At 50.1% G+C, this 15,262-nt stretch overlaps 1 protein-coding gene across 2 annotated transcripts in view; it reads right to left on the bottom strand.

Annotated features, from left to right (window-relative positions):
• The window catches only part of SMOC2 (SPARC related modular calcium binding 2), a 174,522-nt gene that overhangs the window by 34,713 nt on the left and 124,547 nt on the right, over positions 1–15,262 (bottom strand). For both annotated transcript variants that reach the window (XM_053592572.1, XM_053592573.1), the window contains exon 9: positions 10,606–10,688. In XM_053592572.1, the coding sequence (XP_053448547.1) occupies positions 10,606–10,688 (83 nt within the window). The remainder of the gene's footprint in view (positions 1–10,605; positions 10,689–15,262) is intronic.

Raw genomic sequence — 15,262 nt, 5'->3', positions numbered from 1 at the left:
GGGCTGCTGGAGACATTCCTCAGATCACAGGCTTTCACTTTTCTTAGCAAGACAGCTCTTACCTTAACAAGCACCTGGCAAAGTCAGATCAAGCTCCTCACGCCTGCATCCGCGAAGGTGCCTGATAGGCTGGGAAATGTGTAAACACAGAGTTTACATTCTCCTCCATGGGTCGTTGCCTTTAGGGCTGAGAAAACCCAGAGCCCATCTGTCTTCCCGGGGCCTGCGCTAAGCTGGTGCCACCAGGATGGGGAAGGATGAGCCATGTGGAGCGTGGCCTGCAGGACCCACGTGGGCACAGCCATATGGCCTGCCTTTGCCAGGTGTGTGCCCTGTAGAGTCACTGGGGAAAATTGTAGTTCCCAGCAGACAGTGCACAGAGCTGAATGGTAGATGGCCATATGGCCAGGTGTTTGCTCCCTGGATTTGAGCCTGTACTAATTTTTAATGGATAAAGAACAAAAAATGTGAAAAATAGAATCACCAAAAACAAACACCAAGAAAAAAGGAGACCTACAACCTAAGAACAGAGAGAAGGGATGGACTTTTATTCCACACTGGGCCCAGCAGGCTGTGTGCCCTTGGGGAAGTCACTCACCCCTCTGGGCCTCAGTGCTCACTGGAAGATGGCGGCTTTGGCCTGGACACCTCCTAGGTTCATAGTCTGGGCCAGCTTACCCTCATTCTCAGTCACTGACCCTGTCATGTCTGAAACCCAGGCAGGGACGTTGAGGGTGCAGTCTGGAGCATCACCCCCGAGTGTCAGCCTTCTAGAAGGGTCACCGTTGGAGGCTCCATCCCAAGGACTGAGTCAGATGGGAGCCTTTGACGTGAGAGTGGTCCGAGTTCACCCACAAACCTTCACATTCTTCCTGGCTGGGAGCCCAAACACCTCACTGCCTGGGACAGCAAGCGCTGAACAGGAAGCCAGGAGGAGAAGAGTGACCAGCACCTGTGAGACTCAGGGGACACTGGAGGCAGAGAGCCCTGGGTTCCTCTCGAGACTCCGATCCTCTTTCCAGTTGGACACAGACGGTGCTGGTGCTGAGTCTCTGTATTTGTGAGTCTGTGTGTTCCACAACGCAGGACGATTTCTTCAAGCTCCTTCAGTCATCAATCACAGCAGGTGTTCAACAGAAGCCTCACCTCGCGATGCACACCACACTCCAGGATTTGGTTCTAGCAAGATGCTTCTGAACAGTTTTGTTGATGTGTAACTTCAATTAGCTTCCACGTGGTTTAGAGAAGTCCCTTCAACGCTGCACTGAGACCTGCTAACATCGGCCTACTGATCTGAGACACAGAGAGAAACACAGCCTCAGGGAGCTGCTGTGAATATTCCATGAATTGGCATATCAGAGCTCCCAGAAAACACCAGGTTCTCGGTGAATATTTGCTCTCAGGAATGTCATGCTGGTGGCAGGGCTGGTGGGGCTGGTGGCGCTGGCGGGGCTGGTGGGGCTGGTGGGGCTGGTGGCTACTGCTGCTATTTCTTCTCCATCCCGTGATGGAAAAGTCCTGCACAAAGTCTGAGGCCTCTGTTCTTCTATTCAGCTTCTCACGTCAAAGCCTCCCAGGCAGGTGGCAGGTAAAACCCCCGGCTGGAAGGCCCTGGGCCCCAGGCAGGTGTCCCCTCCCCTTTGCTGTCCCTGCAGTCACAGCACACACAGCTCAGGCCTCAGCATCAGCTATCTCCTCGGCTGACCTAGTCTTGTGTGTCTCTGAATTACCATCTGCAGTAATGTCAGAGTGACATTTTAAAATATAGAATTAATTATCCACTTTTCAGCCTAAACTCTCACAGGACATAGTTCAAATTCTTTAATAGGGCACGGTTTGCATCCTCAAAAACCTCCAGTCAGGGCACAACATAGTAACCTCACTCTGCTCCATGAATCTCTGCTGGCCTCTTGGGCTTCAGATATTTGAAGAATTTCTACAAAAAAAGCCCTGAATGATAGAGCAAAAACATAGAGATCACTTCTCTGTGTGAAGGTAGAGCTTGGCTACTCTGTACGTGGGTGAGATGTGGATGTCAGAGCCTCTCTGTGGATTGGAAGGGGACACAGAGAGTGGCTCTGCTGGCACATACCAGGCTGGCCGCCTGCAAGGTCAGTCTCGCTCATGACCTGAGAGCACCCTGCTGTCTGCAGACCATCCTGCCCTCAGAGGCGGTCAGTCAACCAGGCCTCAGAGGGGTGGTCAGTCGGTCTTGCACTTTCCTGTACCTTCTGGACACCTGCAGCAGGCACAAGACACCACTTTTGCAGCAAAGCATTTTGCATCTCACTGCCTCCCTTTGTGAAGGAGACTGTCTATGAAGGTGGCAATAAGAGAAACAACTTCAAGCTAACGGTGGGGAGACAGCGCGGCCAGGCTCCCTGCTGCTCTCGCCTCTGTTGAGTTAGAAATTAAGTGGCCAGCCAGAAACCAAGCAGAAGTGTTAAGTAGTGAGTTACTATTTAACAAAGTAAAATCTTAAATAAAACACTGACTTTAACTGTATTTTTACAATCTATCAAAGGATACCTCCACTCCAAAATATTATTTCATGACAGATGATGTATATTTCCCAGAAGATTTTTAAAAATCTCAAAAATCTGCCCCTTCTTAGATTTAAGAGACTTTGACGACAAATGCCTTTTCACATCAGCCAGAGGTGCTGAGATTTCTGAGTGGAACAGAGAGAGCTGCCCCAGATTCTCTCTGGAAATAAAGGTATTATTCATTTACATAAGTTAATTAAATAAAAGACGGATAAAGGGGACAAGAACTCAAAACTCTGAAACCAGTCTGCTGGAAATCATTCAAACATTTTATCTCAGGAATTTCTGAAATTAACAATTAAGGGGCAATTTATCCTTCTCTGCCAGAGAAGAAAAGCATTGATTTTTCTTCTGGGAAAAAAAAAATTGATTTTTTTTGTCCTTTATTTGACAAATCAGAGGAGAACTAAGAAAAAAATAAAATCATGCTGTCAGAGAAAACATTCTAGAAATTTCCATGCCTGTTGTTACTCGTTACCAACCACGTTTTGAGAAGTTTTCTGCCATCGCTGGTCGTCCAGGAGTGTCAAAGGAGCCTGACACTGGGCTTATGTGCTGGAGCACTGTGACCTTGGTCTGTCCAACTACATTCTTAAAGATCAAGTTATCAGGAAGGACCTAACTCAGTCGCTGCTATCCTGGGCCATTTCATCAGTCCTGACTCTATTCTAGAAGTGTCCTGGCCGGTATTCAGCCTGGACAACGGGATGTGCCTGTCCCGAGGCCCCCTTCACATCTCCTGCAGAGGTGGTTTTTCACCCTCTCCCACTGCTCTGCTGATGTCAAGAATCTCTCAGCTGTGTCTGCACCCTGCCCAGGCGCCTGCCCCACACAGGGCTGTCCAGGGGGAGCTGAGATATTCTGACATTGGCACCAAATCTAAGAGTAGCTCTTAGGAGTTCTGCCCTCACAAGTTCAGATATAAAGGGAAAGCAGCCCTACAGCAGCAGACCTGGACCTCCCAAGCCCCGGCACCAGCCGTGTGTACAGTAGGCACGTGGTAAATAGCAGTAAATATCTATCGGCACACAAAGTTCAAAAAGGGGTATGTAATTGTGATGAGGAAATACAGCAGTGAGGGTGTGGTGTGGTCTGGGCCTTCTGACCAGCTTTGGAATTAAAAATCCGTGAGAATCAGGACTGTAACTTCCATGTGAGAACAATACAGGCTTCTGAGGGTTGGGACTCAGACAGCCAAAGAATGTTGAAAGCGTCTGAGTTGCCTCAGGGGGTAAAGAGGAGAGCTCAGAGGCAAAAACTACAAGCAGGTAACGTTTGTCTCACGTGTCACCAGCCCTGGGAGGTACATTCAAGGACTGGAGGCTCCAGGGGTCGCAGTCAGTCCGAGAAACAGGCGTCCCCGAGGAAAACAGGCCCTGGGCAGTGTCACAGTGAGGGGTCTGAGACAGAAAATGTGGAAGCAAAACGGATCTTTCCAGCTACTCAGCTGCTCACTGCTCACGGGATAGATGGCTGTGAGACCTCCAGACCCCAGGCAGAGCCTTCCCTATGTGGACGGGCCAGATTCCGTCTCACAGTCCCCCCATCTCCCTCCCACAGGAAAGAAGGGCCTTTCCGACTCATCCCGCTGGGCTGTTACGAACAAGTCTTGCATTACAAGCCTTTCACTTGGTTATGGTGGAGTCTCAATAAATTCAGATTAGATCTGAGAAATGTCTGCATTAATAAAAATGAGTTGTGAGCCCATTAAAAGCAAACTTATTTTCAAGTGCACACCATGTTTGGAAGGTTTTTAAAGTGGTTAATTATACTGCTTTAGATATACTGCTTTGATAAAGAGATAGGAATTATTTGCAATAGAATAGCAATTGTTTAGCAATTAATTTAGCATATTTGATGGTGTTGGAGAACAGTTTATTCTCTAGAGTTATTTAAACTGTCACTGCACTATTGCTAACACTATTAATTTGTCTGGCAGATGCTTTTATATGGTTAGTATAAATCTAAACTTCATTCTTTTCTCTTCTGCAGAATCATAACATTCAAAGTAATGGAGGCCAAGATTTTACTATTCTGATGTAATCAATAATGTTCCCTATGGTCCGAGGAGGTTTCTAAAAAAATGCCACTTTGGATTCAAAAGTGGCTTCACAGGAAAATATAAACCAGCTCCAGTCACATTTCTTCTGAGATCCCGGTGTCACCATTATTGCCCAGAATCCAGACACTCTGGTCCCAGCTGACAACCATTTGGCTCAGGTCACAGGTCACCTAACACTTGGTTCTCTATTATTTTGGCAAATTCCTGGGTATTCTCAGATTAGGATACTTATTCTACTTTTATATTCAGAACCAATTAATCAAACTAGAGCCTGTAAATTATAGAAATTTAAATTTTTTACAAAAGCATACCATGCTTTCCCCACTTGCAGCACCATTGCACTTGGCTGGTGCTCGTTAACTGGTGTTGGTCTAGTCACAGCTGCGAGCGCTGCAGCCTCCCTGCCACAACTGATCTCCCACACACCAGCCGCACAGGCGCCTGCCGGGTCAAGAACCACACTCACTGAGGCCAAAGGGCAATTCCTACCCACTGAGGATGGGTCCCCAGGCTGTGCTGCATGCACCCCCGTTCCTGTTCCCCAAACTGGTTTTTTTTTTTTCAGTTTTTGGCTGGGGCTGGGTTTGAACCCACTGGCTCCGGCATTTGGGGCCAGCGCTCTATTCTGTTGAGCCACAGGCACCCCCTGCCCATCCTGTTTTAATGGCTAAGTCTCTCCTGTGTGCTCTGTAAATGCTCCCACCTGGGCTGTTTGCAATCGAGGGCCACTTAATGACTTCCAAGACACCTGTGGCCACTTATCTGTAGAGCCCCCCCAGCAAAACTGAACTTTGAGGGTCCATGTTCTTCAATTAGGAAGTCCACGGTGCTGACAGCGGAGCACTCAGCTGAATGCAAGTAGCTTCCGGGAACTCCCAGGAGGATGGCACCTCTGCAGAGTGAATTTATTAGGGCTGATCAGGATCTTACAACTCTCAAAGTGTATTATCACTGGTAGACCCCACACACTTGGCCATCCTTGACAGGGTGTCCACAGGTGACAACCTGTGCCCTGGGTGCTGGAGTCCTTCTCCTTGGGAGAGACCACCCCACCAGCCTGAGAGATAGGCCTTGAGGTTCTGATTCATCAGAGCTATAATATTTGCTTGTTTTTATCTAATGTGTAAGAGTGTCATGAATTGAGATCTCTGTGCACCCCTTGGTGGCACGTCCTGGCGCGTGAGAACTTGTTTCCTATATGCAGCCAGACCGTGTGGACACAGCGTCACACACCACTCACTCAGGTCCACCCAGACGTCACAGTGCTGAGACACGGAAATCGCCTGACACCTTCCCGTAAGTAATTTACAAATTTTGAGTTGATGTTTATTCTTCTTGGCTCTGCATGTTAAGGAAAACAGAAAGCCTTAGTTTCCTTAACTCAGCGGTTCTTAACCTGTGGGTCGTGGCATTAGGAAGGTTGAGAACCACTGCCTTAACTTGTCTTTATTTGCTTATTTCATTGTGAATGACTAATTCCAAAAATTTTCCCCCAAGCCTTCTCCAATTTCTCCTCACTTTTTAAAAATGGAGACAAAACATCAACTGGACTAAATATCTGAACAAAACTCAGAATTCGGCCACGTAGCACCATTTTACTGTTTTTTGTTTTTCTTTCCCTTTTATGCCCCTACACATATTTGCACCCTTTTCACTCCTCCTTAAGAGACAGTAGGTGTTACATAACAAGCTCACTTAGCACCCTCCATCTACTGAAGCTTTTCCGTAGTGTCTCTGAATAATTCCTTAAAGCACATCTGTGCGGTGGAACCAGCATTTCAGGATGTTCCTACAGATGCTGTCGCCTGAATATCACATACTCCCAACGATCTGACCCCATAGAGTGGCACCTAGTCCCATCTTCTGAAGTCTCTGGGGTGGAAATGGTGTGTGTGATTCCTGTAACAGCTTTTCATCCATAGCTGTCTTTCCTCAGTACAGCTTAACGAATGGGCCGTTTCTTTGTCATGTCTTCTTAAAAATGGAGTTTTCTTCTAAAGCGTTAGCAATCTTTTTCATCTACAAATTTAATTTCACATTTAATCGCTAAGCCTAGTGATGTAAAATAAAGAAACGGAGGCACAGGCCATGCTTCCAGCACTGCCATTTAGCGTCCTCCCTCGCTTACCCACAAAAGCAGAGCTGAGCTTACAACGCTGCATCAACAAGTGAGGTTCCAGGCGTCGTGGTATCAGACAGCTCAAGGAACAGGCTGCATTTTAAAAACCTGCTGATACACCCATACCTTCACCCAACCTCCTTGGGAGCTGCACCCCCACCCCAGCCTTGAGGTCGGTGGGGAGATCACACCCTGCTCCCAGGAACACACCTGCCAAGGGCACCATGAGGGGCAGCACCCACCAGGCTGTCCCCCACTCCCGATCAGAGGTAACTTGTCCACAGCGTAACACTTTGTGGCTCAGGTAGAAGTTAACAGACTTGTGTCTGTGAGTTCAGTATTTGAGCTGACAATGGAAATCACAGGAGCCGACATATTAATGGACAGACTATTGACCAGAAGGGGCCTCCAGGCTGCAGATTGAGCTCGCTACCAGCTGCCGCCTGCCCTGTGAGCCGCTCTGCAAGTTGGAGTCACAAATACAGGAGGAGATGCCGGGGAAGTCGTGCTGGCCCTCCGCCCTCTACCCTCTGCAGACAGAGCCCAGAGGAACAGTGAACATGACACCACCCTTCCCAGGGACAGCCTGGGCCACACTCTCCACACTGGTAGCCCCTCTTAAGACTCCGATGCTATGGATCCTTAAAATAAGCAAAACCTCCTCGTCTCTCAGAGCCCACCAGTACCACTCCACACAGAGGAGCCACTGTGGTCTTAAAGTAGCAAAAGACAAGCAGCACAGGCTCGGCAGCTCCCGCCTGTGATCCCAGCACTCAGGAAGGCCGAGGCAGTGGATTGAGTGAGATCAGGAGTTTGAGACCATCCTGAGCAAGAGCAAGACCCATCTCTACTAAAAACAGAAAAACTACCTGGGTGTTCTGGCACCTATAGTCCCAGTTATTTGAGAGGCTGAGGCAAGAGGATCACTTAAGCCCAGGAGTTTGAGGTTACTGTAAGCTATGATGCTACAGCACTCTACCCAGGAGGACAGAGTGACACTCTGCTAAAAGAAAAGAAAAGAAAAGAAAAACAGCGTAGAATCCTTAATTCGCATGTTCTTAGATGATGGTGAGGGTACAAGGCCTGGTCTCAACCTCTTGGGGACCACGTGAGGCCCAGGGTGGAGTTCACGTGTCCACACCTGCATGGCTGGCTGTGCCCTGGCTGTCCTGGGGTGGACTTGGGGTGAGGAGGAGGAAGCTGAGGGAGGTGCAGCTGTGGAGGACACCCCCGTAGGGCTGCAGGGCTCACGGCACAGCTGCGTGGGGTCCTATAGCCCTGCAGCTTCTGGGGCCAAGACAGAGCAGGCCTGCCACTTCAGGATGCCACCTACTAGGGTCAGGATGCCAGACAAGACCACATGGGCCAGAACAGGACGAGGTGTGCTGTGATGCCTTTGTCCAGAGTTTCTACTGCACGAGCTTCAGACTTTTTTCAAGATATGACAGTCCTGCCAGGAAACCCACAGACCAAGATATGAATCTTCCAAAGTCAGAACAACAGCCCAGATCTCAATGTGCAACTCTGTCTGCTGGGTCAGGGTCTCTTTTTCCACATGGTGACATGTTGGCCTCTCGGGAACAAATGATCTTTTGCCATGAGTCGGGCTGAGCTGGAAAACCTGCTAACTCCCCCACACGTGACCAGAATAAATACCTGGCAGCCGTCAGCCCCACCCCCAGCAGTGAATTATGTGTGAGAAGATTATCTGCTTCACGTGGAAAACAGAGGGCCCTTGTTGGACAAAACATAGAAAAGCAGCTTAAAATGAAAACTGTACCTTTGAAGACGTATCAGCTCATATGTTACTTGTAGAGTCGTTGCTGTTATTTTGGAAATAAGATTTCTTCTATCAAGAACAGCTTCTATCCCACAGTTATTTTAAGGCCTACTTGTTTTTTCCTAATATGGATAATTAAACTGGTGAAGCGGTCATGAGCAGCACACTCCCAACCATCGCCTTACAGAACAAGCTGAACTCTGGCAGGCTTGCATGACGTGGCTTGGATACCAGGGAGGCCTGGTTTTGGGGGCTGTGTGTGAGGCATCCATGTCCCTTCAGTGACAGCCTAACCGCCCTCCTCTCCTACCAGTAGGGCAGCAGTGTCTGGGCTCTGCCCACTGGTACCTGTCATGTGTGCCTGGCCTCCATCTGGCACGTCGGAATCTCAAAGCAGACAATGGCATCATTTCGCCTTCTGACACATCAATGAGCAATTTGTTCCCACCAGATAAATGACCAATCCAGTCTTTAATTAAGAATGCCAGGCCAGAATTGAATACCCTGGATTTCAGTATGAGAAGATCTTCCTACCAAGTGCCCACACGAGAGGTGACAGGTCACATTGTGCTGTTGTCCCTTTGACTAATGAAGAGTAACCCTGACCACATGTTAAACATCACACTCCTGTAACACACGTGAAGACCATGTGCAAACATGCAGCATGGATGACGATAGAGCTTTATGTAATAAAAAAGTTAAGCATTGTGGACCCTTTAAGAAGTGTGTCAGTGGCAGAGGACAGACAGTCAGAGGTGTACGTGATGTGGCAAGACTAGACAGATCCAGCAGACAGCACTGGGGCGGCTTCTCTGCTTGTGGGTGGAGGGACGAGCTGCCCACCACATGGCAATCTGACTTCTGAAGCCAGAGCCTGCACCAGACAGCTCAGCAGAGAGCGCCTCTGTGACAGGCTGCCTGGAGCAGCCGTTCAGCCACTAGCCAGCACCTCCTGAGGGTGCCACAAACCCTCCCCAAGGAAGCCCCCGGGGGCATGTGTGTCTGAACTACTGGAATCATGCCTGCCCACCCCCAGGGGTACACAGCAGCATGACTCCCAAACAATAACCAAGCTGGTCACTCACACAGTGTGAAGAAAGTGCTGCCTCAGACAAAGGCCTCAAACCTGCCCCCGAGGAAGGCACTGGGCAGATGCCCAGCCAGGAGCCGGGACATGCAGGGCTCAGGACAGGCAGGGAGAGGACGGGATAGCCAGGGAGGCCAGGGAGGATTTGGTGCCAGGGAGGAGCTGTGTTTTGTTCCCTGTGTCAAGCTAGTCGTCCCAGGTGCTGTCAACAGACACAGAAACGTGAGTGGAGAATTTGCATGTTGTGGGTACTCTGGCCGTCTCTAGCTTTGCTCATAATCAGAGAAACATCTTCATCTTTCACAGTTTACAGCGCTGTGTGTCAGTGAGAGTGTGAGTGATGCGGGAGACACAGGTTCCAAAAGGAACGACCACAGGAAGACCAAGGTCAAATGCTCTCTAAACAGAGAGGGCCCAGAGTGATGGGCATGGTCTCTGAGACCCTGGCTAGACATACACAGCCTGAGATAACTAATGAAGAAAGAAGGTCAAGATGAGCAAGCGCATCGTACTGCTGATGTCAAGGTCGCAGTGTGGTGTTAAGAGCTCTGCTTGGAGCCACCCCCTGTCTTTAATATCAGGAGCTGAGCCACCCCCCATCCTCAGAGTCAGAGGCTGAGCCACCCCCCATCTGCAGGGTCGGAGGCTGAGCCACCTGGGACAGAACACGGCTGAGCTGGTGGCCATGTCTGCCTGTGTCTGACCACACTCTCCGACCAGGCAGCAGTTTTTAATCTCCAGCATTTCTTATAAGTTTCACAACAGGTCTCAGGCTTCACTGCTGAGGTAACCGTGTGTGGTGTGGGGATTTTTTGTGCACGTCATTTTCTCTTTCATGTCTGATCTTGGCTCTCAGGACCCTACCCCCACCTGTGACAGCAACCTGTGGATGCCCTGAGTGTCCTACCTACGAGACCCTCCAACCCTGCCCTCTGCTGAGCTTGTTTTCATAGAAACCAGGGAGAAGTCTCAATGTGGTGGCAGCCAGGGGGCCCGACCCGGGACACTCACCCTGCAGCTGGCGGCCCTTGTACAGGTCCCTGGCTCTGGCGGGGTGCGCCCTGGCCGTATTGTCACATTTTGGTTGCTCATACCTATAAGGGAGAAAAGACAAACACCTGGTCTGAGGCATGGACACTGTGTTTCCTCCATTTCTCCAGGGTCTGCAGAAGTTGATCTCACTGTTAAAAAAAAAAAAAAAAAAAAAATCCACTGCTGGTCCCAGCATCACTGGGACCTACAGAAAAGCTCTGGTGGGGCAGGACCTGACGTCCCAGCAGGTGGGTGGCTGGCTGCCCCAGCAAATCTCCTGAACTAACGGGGGAGCCAGGGCTCCTCAGACCGAAATCAGACAGCATGTGACACAGCTGGTGACACATGCGTCCCACAGCTCTTGACAAATGCCTTCTCTGCTCTGATGCTGTGGTGTGGGGGACCCAGTGGGACTCAGCCTGTCTAGGGAGGACACAGGTGGCTGAAATAGCCACATGTGGCCACCATGGGCCTCTGCCTCCCAGAGTCCTGACTCCAACCCAGGGCCAATCCACCCAGGGCCAGCTTCTTTCAGCCGGAGTTCCTCACTGTGGCTGTCATCAAGCCTAGTCCCAGATGATGGGGGGCATGAGGAGACACCAGGCAGGACCATTCTGGGACATAGAGGGGTTCTCGGATGGCAACCCCAGCCCCTGTCCCTGGAATCCCACCACCTGAGGTGCAGTTGTCGGTAACCCCCTCATGAACTGAGGGGCACTGGGGTTGATTCCACATCTTTGCAACTGTGAATTGGACTGCAATCAACATTCACGTGCAGGTGTCTTTTTGATAAGATGACTTCTTTGAGTAGACACCCAGTACTGGGATTGCTGGATCAAATGGGAGGCCTGCTTGATGTCTTTGAGGAGTCTCAGCACTGTTTTCCACAGAGCTTTGCTGATTTGCAGTCCCACCCACAGCTAGAGCCTTCCTTTCTCTCTGCGGCCACTCCTGCATCTGTGGATTTTGGACTTTTTAATAGAATCCATTCTCATTGGGATAAGGTGACGTTTCGTTGCCGTTCTAATTTGCATTCTCCTGATAAGTGAAATTGAGCAATTTTTCACATGTTCATTGGCCATTTGTCCATCTTCTTTTGAGAAACTTCTGTTTATATCTTTTGCCCATTTTTAACTGGGATTGTTCATTTTCCTCTTACTGACTGTAGATTCTATATTTAAATTTTTATTGGATGTCTAGGGTGTGCTTATTGTCTTCCATTCTGTGGACTATTTTCTCTATGGATTATTTTCTTAACTTTGTAGGAGCTGCTTGAAATTAAAGAGTCTTTGCTTTTTACCAGTTTTCACATTCTAACCCAAAGCCATGAGCTCATGTTCTTTGGAATTGTGTGTATATGGGAGTGTGTGTTTATTTGTGTTAGTGTGTGTGTGTAAAGACAAAACCTCACCAGGGGTAGCACACACAAGGACCCAGCTGGGGTTGGGCTTGGGAAGCTCAGGCTTGTACCCAAGAACGATGAGCCTGGAGATGCTGGGTACCCCTGGGTAAAAGATCCTTACTTCAGGCTGTAGTTGGTGTCAGTGGGGCAGGGTGAGGTTGGGGTCGATGCCTGGGATGGAGGGACACTTTCACACCCAGAGCCTGTGGAATGTGAGTTGCAAAGAGATGAGTAAACCCCTCAACACCTGATTAGGGGACCCTGAGGCAGGTGTCCTGTGTCGAAGGACACCCCAGAGCTCTCTTGAGTCAAGAAAGTGGACGCTGACGGGGACTTTGTGTGGTACCCCAGCCCCTTGGGGATCTAGCACTCTCCATCCACACAGACAATATGGTCACCTCATTTCCTGTTCCCAGCCTGAATCTTCTGATGCTTGGCCCGGGATGGCCATTCTACTTTTGTTCCAAGTTTGGGCTGGAGATGTGTCAAAAAGCCCATCACTGATGTTGATATTGAAATGCACATTTGAGCAAAAGTATTACCCTCCCTACGAGAGTAGTATGAAAAGCCTGGAACTTGCACAAATGGTATCAATGCCTTTGACATCTCAAATCTAAAAAGAAATTCAGATTTGATGTCAATCACCATTCTTTTTAACAGAGTGTTTATATTAACCTACTTCTACAAGAAAAGAAAAATGAACATCCTTTATCTGGGTTGCCCGCCATGTAGCAGGCTCTCTCCCAGGGAGAAATGCAATTCATGCCATGTGGCTACCTGTGCACGTCAGTGGGGGACAGCTCTGGAGTCAGGGACACGGATGGGAACAGAAGGCAGCTGCACAGGGAAGGGCAATCCTTTCTCTTCTGGGCACGAATGCAGTCACTGGCAATTGGCCAGATTCACTCTTAATCTGAGAGCCCATTCCAGCCCTTCCAGGTCTCTTCCCACTGTTACTGGCCAGGTCGAAAGTGCCCTTTGCCCCAGCTTGGCTCTGACAATAGGTGCCTGGGCTCTGTCCTTCACAGGATTGGCAAACCATGGCCAAGATGTCGATTTCAACACAAAACGGCCAGAGAACGAGGTGGTCCTGGGGCCTCTGTTGCACCCCTCTGTCCAGAAGCCCCTCCAAGCAGAGACTCACCCAGGGGAGCCGCCTCCCCCGAGGGTGCTGTTCTCCCAAGTGGGGCTTTTTCATTCTCTTGCATGGAGACATGAGGAGAGAGAGCAGCTTGTAAAGGAATGATGTTATTTTTATAACTTTTCACTGTTGATGAATTTTTAAGTTTTTCTTCCCCATCGGGAAATACAGAGGATGATTGAGGAAAGCACTAGAGCTGCCGCCCAAGTACAGTTAAAACTGTGTGGCGCCTCCCCGTACCTGCTTATTTCAGAAAATCACCTTGATGGGACATGGGCTATGCACTCAGCAAGCAGAAGGCTACGACTCGGCAGGTTCACAGCACAGGCAGCCGGAAACGGGCCGGGGGGAGCCGGGGGGAGCTGGCTGTGGCTCATCTGACACTACTCCCCAGGGGTGATCTTGACTGAGGCCCCAGGATGCAGGTCTACCTGGATGGGTTTAAACACCCCCACTTTTCCTGTCAGCGATGGGTTTAGCCAGGGGCATATGATCCATGGAGTTGATCTTCTAGGGGACTTCCAGAGAAGTGTTTTGGCTTCTAAGGAGGAAGGAGGTGGGCTCCTGTGTCCTCTGAGCACTGTGCCATTGGGATGAGACGTCAGGTCTGCCGCAGCTATCTTGTGACCACGAGGGGTCCTGCCTGGGGTCAAGCCCACAGCAGATGTCAGAGCAGATCTGGGAGATGTGTCCCAGGCAACACCTCCAAACTGAGCTTTCTGCCCTCTGTGCCCCTCAGCGAAGTGCCTGTCTGGTTGTTTACACCCATCTGTTAGGTTTCTCCTCTCCGTACTTAGAACCCAAATCTTCCTAATTGATGCACCACACCTCCTGCTCAAAACTGCCCCAAATCTGGCACTGGGACCTCTGCTGTACAGTGTCTGCATGTCAGAGCAGACACTGTACAGCAGGCTGTCTGGTCAGGCTGTCCCTCTGCGACGTCCTTCCCTTGCTCCCTGACTCAGTGTCAGCATTTCAGGGAATTATACCCTAGCCATTCATTCGTGGCGCTCCCCGTTCCACAGTCCCTCTCCCGATTCTTGTGAATTTTCCTCCAGAACATTTGTCATTGTGTAGCAGGTTTACTTATGTTTGGCCGATCTGCTGATGTTTCAGGGTCTGTGAAAGCAGGGGCTTGTCTGTTGGGGTCACTGACTGGTGTACCCCTGGCTACTAGAGCAGTGCCTAGGACTTTGTGGGGCTTCAACTGTTTACTAAATAGAAATGAATAGACAGGAATGGGTGTTACTGCAGGGCAGCTGAGAGATCCCCTCGCTGCTCACTGGGTCATTCCAGCAGCTTCTCCTGGTGCTGGAGTGTGACCTTCCTTCCATCCAGGCAGGGCATCGAGGCTCGGTCCCTGCCATGGCTTCACTCTGCTGTCCCCTGGGCCCACCCAACGATGTCCCTCCTCTAGTCAAGTACCCCCAGCTTGCCCCTCTGGGTCTCTAAGCTCCCCACACTCTTCTTGGAGTCCCCAGGCCTGTGACCAGGTCCATGACTCAGAGAGGCCTGTCCTGGCCGCCCTGAAACTGCCCCTGCTAGGCCCCACAGCCTGCCCTACTGTGTCCCTCACCCATTCAACTGTTTGCACAAGTAAAAGACACTCCAGGGGTGGGGACTCTCCCCTTCTGCTTTTCTAACAAAATCAAGACTTTTTTGGACATAGAATCTGCTCTGAGTGGTTGTGGGTACCAGGGAGGTGACCCCAGCCCAGCCCGGGGTGCTGGAGAAGGGAACACGATGGGCCTGGCCCACTTGTCAGCTTGGCCAGGCCAGGGTCGGGTGCACAGGGACGTCTGGGCCAGTCCAAGGGAGGAGAAACAGACCGTAGGTGGGCGGGAGGATTTCCTTACTATCAGAAGAGAAACAGTCTTTTTCTTTAAAAGAAGGTGTACATACAATGTCTTCAGAAACTGTGGCAGGAGACTTAAAACACACTGTGAAGTCGAGATGGCAGAGCAGAGAGGGGAAAGTGGCTGTCGCGATTAAGTCTGGGGATTTTCAGCAGTGGGGAAAGCAGCCCTACCGTGAAAAGCTCCTTGTCTGACGTCCCCACACAGGACACAGAGAATAGACCTAGCTGGGGGGTG

Source organism: Nycticebus coucang, chromosome 5 (assembly GCF_027406575.1).
Source record: "Nycticebus coucang isolate mNycCou1 chromosome 5, mNycCou1.pri, whole genome shotgun sequence".
Classification (NCBI taxonomy): Eukaryota; Metazoa; Chordata; class Mammalia; order Primates; family Lorisidae; genus Nycticebus; species Nycticebus coucang.
Note: the sequence above shows the minus strand (reverse complement) of the source record. Positions and strands in the feature narration are given on the sequence as shown.